Source organism: Hippichthys cyanospilos, chromosome 3 (genome assembly GCF_059441005.1).
Source record: "Hippichthys cyanospilos isolate Australia breed blue-spotted pipefish chromosome 3, RoL_Hcya_1.0, whole genome shotgun sequence".
Lineage (NCBI taxonomy): Eukaryota > Metazoa > Chordata > Actinopteri > Syngnathiformes > Syngnathidae > Hippichthys > Hippichthys cyanospilos.
The window spans coordinates 20276830-20284842 of NC_142371.1; the positions used below are offsets into that span (position 1 = coordinate 20276830).

Genomic DNA, 8013 nt, shown 5'->3' on the forward strand with positions numbered 1-8013 from the left:
TCTCGCCCCTTGTTTCCCCCTTTCGTTTTTAGCGCAACGCAACTCCGAGCTTTCGCTAATTTAATGGCTTTATAATAAGCGAAGCTAATCATTTCCAAAAATATTTCCGAGTTGGCAGAAATGTATTCCAGCAGCGAGCCATATGGATGGATGAAAAAGATAAATAAATAAGCGAGCGAACAATTTGTCTGCTGCAAAGCTGCACTGTAGGCAATGTTGACTCTTAATCGCCTACTTCCCAAACGCTTCCTGCCAGCCGGTTGAGGCATTATGTGAGTGGAACAAGGTCAAAGGAAGAAGCTGTTCAATTATTAAAAGGCAGCCAGACTTCTTAGGCTTTGTTTTGCTTCGCTTTCTGCAATGTCCTTCGACGCGTCTCGGCGATTTTAATAAGAAATCTACGGGACATAGCAATGAGAAGACATGTCTGATGAGTGTTTTTTTTTTCTTCCAGTAGGGGGCGAAGTTCCGGGAAAGAGGATCCAAAGTGGGAATTTTCATTTTACAGGTATGTATGTTTGTTTGAATGCATGGCTATTTTATTTCTTTTTTTTTTAATCTGATACTATGGAGTTGTTTGTTCCGCGGTTAAGGAAATTTCTCACATAACAGTTTAGAGTAAAGTCAAAGCAGAATAATATTGTAGTGTGAAATATAGAATGATTGATGTTGAACTTTTTCAAAGAGGCAGCAAAAGGAGTTTTTTTTTTTTAATTAAAAAAAAACCTTATCTAAAACGAATGTTCGGGATGTGTCTGACTGTTGTGGATTTTTTCAGACAACTCTAGCTGCTTTAGAATGATAAATAATTTATATATATATATATATATATATATATATATATATATATATATATATATATATATATATATAAATGCATATATGTGTATATATTTTTTTAATTATATATATATATATATATATATATATATATATATATATATATATATAAATGCATATATGTGTATATATTTTTTTAATTATATATATATATATATATATATATATAAATGCATATATGTGTATATATTTTTTTAATTATATATATATATATATATATATATATACACACACACACATATAAATGCATATATGTGTATATATTTTTTTTAATTTTATATATATATATATATATAATATATATATAAATTTTATTTTATGTATATATATATATATATATATATATATATATATATATATATATATGTATATATATTTTTATTCGTTTTGTGTGTGTTCAATAATTCAAATTAAAACATTTTTAAGATTGTTTTTCACCCAAGTACACCCTACAATCTTTGAGTCGTTGAGCAGTTTTAAATTCAACTAAATCACAGACTTTAAGAGTGTTTAATTTGATAAACAATTGGAAATGTTGGTTCTGTATCATTTGAACAGTTAATAAGTCATATAGCTTGTTTTGTATGGGTATTACCCCATAACTCCAAACAATATGTCAGATATGGCGGTAATAATTCATGAGTCTCATTACATACAATTTTAATTTCTCACACCATCGAACCAAAAAACGTTGCCCGCTTTTATATCGGTAGAACAAGATTGTATTTGATCTTAAACTTGCTGTTTCCGACCAAGTCTGAGCGCCTTGAAATCTTTCGCGACCCGGCGGATTCCATGTTGCGCGTGTTGCCATGGTTACGGCAACACACAAACTAAGCGGACAATCGCGAGCCGCGGGAGCGCTTACATGCCGCTCAGCTTGTGTGTCACTGCCCCCCGCTGGTTAAAAGCGGAAATAATAGCGCCTGGTGGGAGCGGGATCTGTGACATATTGTTCTGCAAGGAGGCCACCGCGTTCGGAATAATCATCATAATAGCTCGTTTTCGCGCCTCCCCCTCGTCGATAAGTGATGTCATTACGCCACGGCAAAACAGTCTCACCTCACGTAATAGCCGCACCGCTGCTCAGCAAATTTTCCCAAGGGAATGCGGACACACGGAGAAATTTCCGTCTTTTTTTTTTTGGTTACAGTCCTGAAGCGGGGACAATGTGTATTGTTCCCTCTCAGGGGGGGGTGATAACAAGGCAAGAGCACAAAGAGTATTTTATGGCTTCCAAGTACTGCATTGTTGCCCGTTTCCCTTTGTGGGAATTTAGTGGCCCCGCGAATGTGGCCTGTGATCCAAATTTTGGCTCCCTCAGACCGCACTGCAAATTTTACGAAAGTCAATAGGGCTTTTATCTGCCTCGCTCTCTCTCTGCCACGTGAATTTTGGTCAGAGACAAATTTGTTGGCTGAATCATCACATATGGTTTCTTAAAAAGTGATCAGTAGGAACAGGAACTATGTCAGGTCGTGCAGAATGACTTACATCTACACTAAAGACTAAATGACATATTTCTGCTTAATTATGAATGAAAAACTTTTGTAATTTTATTTGATGATCAATTTAACCAAATTTTGACCCAAATTGGGCTTTCTGAGGTGTGTTATCAAAGAAAAATCATGCATAAAAAAAAACTAGGAGGCTAAAAATTGCATAGATTTTCAAAACATGACTTTCAACGTGCCATGCTGCCATCCCTTCTTAATGCGTGGAAACGGGAGGTCGAGAGGTATGTCACATTGAACCCATGTCAGGCTCATTTACTGCCATTCAAAATTGGAAACATTATCACTTTTGGACATATTGAAAAGCCAATGTTTTATCATGCATTTTCCCAATTTTTGCACCAATCCTTTAACAGCAAATTTTTGTGTTGACACTTCTAAACCACCAGGTGGCGCTAGCGGCCAACTTATGACATTTGCAAGCCTTTTAATATCTTCAACGATTGGCTTAGCTTGGACTCCCATAACGTAAAAGTCTTAAAAAGTCATAAAACTCTTGATAATGAAATAACACTTATTTCAATTACATACATAGGCTTTGCTAAAAAGTGATCAGTAGGAACGGCAACCGTGTCAGGATCCGCCAGATAGCACTGGCAACAGACATTTGAGGCTTTTTGGGAGCTTTGGTCACTTTCGTTTGAACAATAAAGGTGTTCTATGCGGAGGCCGGAGGAAGCTCTTCGGGTACAGGAAAGAGAGGCGGGGTCCGGTGGGAGGAAACCGCTTGAAAACAAGACGACGCCTGGCGCGGGCTGTGTGACCAGATCACGTAGTCACAAAATCTGACACGTCCATCTCTGGCTATGCGCTGACATTTTGTTTCTCCGACCGTCGGGAAGGTGACGTGAGAACGTTTTGGGAAGGTGGGTGAATTTTCAAACTCTGCGGTCATGCTATAGACGAGAGAGATTTGTTTTAATTCTTGCGGCCAGCCCCGCGAAAGTTGAAAGTCGCCGTCAAATAGCCTCAGAATTTCCTGGGTGTGATTTTTTTTTTTTTTTTAAAACCGGTTGATATAAAAGTGCATTTGTTTTTAACCTGTTTGCTATTGTGTGTGCGTATCGAGCGGGCAATTGCCGATAAATATACAATATAGTCAAACTTGACATCTCTGTAGAAAATGTGAATTTTTGTCAATAACACAAAACTACCGGTAATCTACGACATAAGCCCGGTTTTGTAAAAACCCATCAGATATATGTGTGTGCACGCATGTGTGTGTACATGCGTGTATACATATATACACTTGGATTTATACGTATGTGCATATCAAGACACATATCCATTATTATACGTATAACAAAAAATTGTATTTTCATCATTAACTCAAAGCTAATACTGGTTTTGTGACAATGCATCACATATACAGATATTACAAACACACTATATATATATATATATATATATATATATATATATATATATATATATATATATACTGTACGTATGTATACATAAGTGTAAATATGTACTGTATATTTGTATATTTTACATCCTATTGACACATATGTACATATACATAAATGTATATAAATATATATGCATAAGTATATGTATGTATGTATATATATATATAATTTATATGTACAGCATACATTAAAATGTTTATATGTATAAGCACGTATATTTATATAGATTGTATAACACACACATATGTATACATACACACGTATGTACACGTGTGTATGTGTGTGTGTGTATATATATATATATATATATATATATATATATATATATATATATACTGTATGTATGTATACATAAGTGTATATATGTACTGTATATTTGTATATTTTACATCCTATTGACACATATGTATATATACATAAATGTATATAAATATATATGCATATGTATATATATATATATATATATGTACAGCATACATTAAAATGTTTATATGTATAAGCACGTATATTTATATAGATTGTATAACACGTATGTACACGTGTGTGTGTATATATATATATATATATATATATATATATATATATATATATATATATATATTCCACTGATGCACAATTCTGTTAATTCTGAAGATAGTCATGGAGTTGCAACGTGTTGCGTGTCCACAGGAGGTGGCGTCATGGGTCTCCTGGACTTCCTGTGCTGGAGAGCTGCCACATCGCTGCTACTGTGTAAGTGATGAATTGCTTGTTTTGCTAATGCCGACTATTGTCCCGTGTTCTGGACACTTAATTTGCTCCACCCTCGGGCTCTTTATCACAATTTTGTGTGTTGTGAAATTATCAGGAGCGTTCGACTCCCAAGTTCTCATTATAGGCAAACGGGAGCAAATCTTTCAGCTAAGCCTGAGCAGGAAAGCCAAATTGGCGTTATTCTATATTTTATGATTCGGCATAATTATACCTTTTGTTCCTTCATGCATGTAGTCGCAGGTGGGCTGGAATCCATATCGGTGCACATGTCCAACGAGGAGACCATGTACGTCATCCCGGGGTCCACCCTGGTCCTCCACGCCCACATCCAGTCCGGCTCCCCGGACGAGCTTTTGGCAGTCACCTGGGAGCGGGAGCCCGAGAGCGGCGCCCCCGACGGGAGGGTCAGGCTCGCCACCTGCCCCGGGGGGAGCCTCCCGACGCCCGTCCAGTGCGCCGCCACCCGGCCCAACGTGCGCGCCAGCCTGGAGCAGCAGGCCGGCGTCCTGCACGTCAGCGACTACGCAAAAGCCGACGCCGGGGTCTACGCCGTCACCGTGAGGGGAAAGGCGGGACAATCCAGCGCCGCGCGCGTCATCGTCCGAGAATACGGTGAGCCTCCATCTTGTCATTTATCTGAACAGATTTGTGTGATGATTTTAAGCATGAACTTACATTTTTCTTTTCAAATTAAGAGCAAACCAAATGGAACATGAAGTAACTATTGCTCAATCATGATAACGCCTTTGCAAAAGGTTACATGAGCTATTTTCTGAAGTTCCTCAATTAATACGCCTAGAGATACCACAATAGCTGTAGTTCAATATTTTAGAACTAAGAAATGCGCCGCTTCTTTTTGCGCAGAGACGGTGCACCACGTGTCGGTGAGCATCAACGTGTCGCACTCGTCGCTGGTGTGCGGCGAGGCGTGGGGCACCGAGCCGCAGTTCAGCTGGCTGCACGAGCGCGACGCCGTCACCGGCAGCGTGGGCCGCGTCTCCCCCGACGGCGCCACCCTGGTGGTCACCAAGGTGCCCATTTGCGGACACTTCACCTGTGTCGTCAGCAACAAGCTGGGCTACAGCTCCGCCACTTACACGGCCGGTACGCGCGCACATATTGGATTTATATATATATATATATATATATATATATATATATATATATATATATATATATATATATATAATGCGCATTAATATATTTATATATATACATTTATGTATATGTACATATGTGTAAACAGGATGTAAAATATACAAATATACAGTACATATATACACTTTTATGTATAGTATACATATGTACAGTATATATATATATGTATATGTGTGTGTGTGTGTGTGTGTGTGTGTGTGTGTGTTTGCGCAGCACCGTGTGAACCAAGTGGTATCAGCGGATCGACGGTGGCTATCGTTTGTCTGGTGGTGCTCCAGATTTTAGGAGGAGGCCTGGCGTTTCTACTTTGGAGGTACACACACGTGCAAAATAATATTTTGAAGTATTACATTTGGAGATGGAAATTTTGGAAACTAATAATTGGGCTAGCAGAACTAGCGTCAAGGTAGTTGAACGCAAGCGGCAGCAACATACACAGATCACGCAACAGAAACGACAGGCGTGTATTCTTTATCCTCTGCTAAGATGGACTAATATTGCGCATTAAATCATTTGTTTTGGTCTTTGTGTGAACATAAAAACGCAATACCTCCATTTTGCAATTCAAACTCAAAGTTCCATCTATCTTCACGAAATCTGCTATGCTTGTCTATCATGAGTTGACGCACGAAAAAGTCTCAAGAAGACATGTCCTAAAAGACACGAAGGGGCTGCCATTTTGTTTTGAAACTGCCAAATTTTAATTAGGCGCGTGGTTGTGATTTGTCATTTTTGTGTGTGCTTCCACCAGCTTTTTGATTTTTTTTTTTTCCTTCTCTCCAGGAGGTACCGGAACAGGAACAGAGGGGACAGGCTGCGCGAACATATGGACGACAACATTTAAAAAACAAAAGAAAGTACAGTACCTTTCTTCCAATTGTCACCAGCAGGAACCGTCATGCAAACTCACAAATGTGCAGAACTAGTCTGTATCCACACTGCCCTCTACTGGGCAATGTATGACACTGTTTAAGCCAGTCGTCCGCTAGTATTGGGAATAAAAATATAACCAGAAATAAAAAATGCTTGTATTTAACATACATCAATGTGGAAAATGACAGTTCAGCCTTTTAGCAAGATGCTACGTGGATATTTTCAGCTGTTTCCATAAAAAAAGGTACAAATGTACCAAATGTCAGGTTTTTTTTGTGTCGTAGTGAAAAATGTATAATTGTTTTTTTTTTTTTTATAAAGTCATTATAAAGTATGAGACAATTGGTTGTCATAGAAACCGACAATCCTGTTTACGCTTTAGTCGGCGAACTGTTTGCAAAAGGTTATGGTGTGGGTGTGTTCCCTTATAAGTTCCTTTTCATGCCAAGTACTGTGTTTAAAAAAAATAAATAAATAAATAATTTAAAAAAAGCTCACCATGTACAGCACAACCAACGTTCTAATAAAGTTGACTTGTAGGCCTAAGTGTTCATCAAAATGGGATGGTTTTATTCTGGGACGGGGGTTGAAACCACTGTCATGTTATTCAGTTTAAAATTTAGAGGAATTAAAGAAAAAAAAATCATCATTCATGAAAAGTACAACTCATTTTAATTTCAAAATCGAACAAATTGAAATGCAAATTTACTCCATTTAAAAGCGGTGAGATTTTTGCAGACCACTAAAGGGAGGACACCACACAACGTGTATTCAGAATTATGGTTAAAATGTTTTGTTGTGTTATTCAACCTGTTGCCCAAACATTTTGAAATGTAACATGTTTTTTTTAAGGCACAATAAACCAACCACACAGAGTGAGAAATTAAAAGCATCTTAAAAAAAATGGTCGACCTTCTGAACCATCGTCATACTATAATGAGGACATTTAAAGAAAAACATTGCGTACTCACCAAGTTGTTCTTCTGCACAAAATCGGTGACTGTGATGTTCCTGGAAACTGAATCCTGTTCTGGAAAACTGCAAATAATTTAGAAGCATACTGTATTTTCCGCACTATCAGGTGCACCTAAAAGCCTTCGATTTTCTCCACAAAGATTTTTTGATATGATATATATGCTCCAATTTTGAGTCAATTCATATCAGGGCAAGGTGCGAAAAACTAAAGTTTTGTGTAAAAAGAAGCCTCTTTTTATCAAATCAATCCAGAAACTAATCAACAAAACAATATATTTTAAGTTTTTGGTTGCAATTTGATTAAAAAGTTTAATATTTAATTGTCTTGGCGTTGATCCAAACAGTCTTTTAATGTAATCGAGCAATAATTTTTTCCCTCATTCTTCAGATACCACTTTCCTTAAATCATCTTTTTTCTTCATTTTTGATTTTCGAATAAAGTTTGACTGACTTATCTGATTGTTTTGCTGACATTCCTTTTAGCGCTA

General features: G+C 37.3%; 1 protein-coding gene across 2 annotated transcripts; it reads left to right on the plus strand.

The window, feature by feature from the left end:
• The first annotated feature begins 338 nt into the window (after positions 1-338).
• Positions 339-7906, plus strand: LOC148426203 (uncharacterized). 2 transcript variants are annotated; one of them, XM_088411861.1, is made up of 6 exons: positions 339-508; positions 4436-4498; positions 4754-5131; positions 5384-5623; positions 5891-5990; positions 6461-7906. In XM_088411861.1, exons 1-6 carry the CDS (start codon positions 424-426, stop codon positions 6519-6521), a joined length of 927 nt encoding a protein of 308 aa, XP_088267987.1. In that variant the 5' UTR covers positions 339-423; the 3' UTR covers positions 6522-7906. The 2 variants fall into 2 exon arrangements, with proteins under 2 accessions (XP_088267987.1, XP_088267988.1); XM_088411862.1 differs by lacking the exon at positions 339-508 and adding an exon at positions 3062-3220.
• The last annotated feature ends 107 nt before the right edge of the window (positions 7907-8013 follow it).

What these genes read in the sequence shown, in the direction of transcription:
- LOC148426203 (XM_088411861.1), top strand. Translation starts at nt 424, where the DNA reads ATGTCTGATGAGTGTTTTTTTTTTCTTCCAGTAGGGGGCGAAGTTCCG. An exon ending in TGCCACATCGCTGCTACTGT is followed by an intron (nt 4,499 to 4,753) that starts GTAAGTGATGAA and finishes TCATGCATGTAG; the next exon opens with TCGCAGGTGGGCTGGAATCC. An exon ending in CGTCATCGTCCGAGAATACG is followed by an intron (nt 5,132 to 5,383) that starts GTGAGCCTCCAT and finishes CTTTTTGCGCAG; the next exon opens with AGACGGTGCACCACGTGTCG.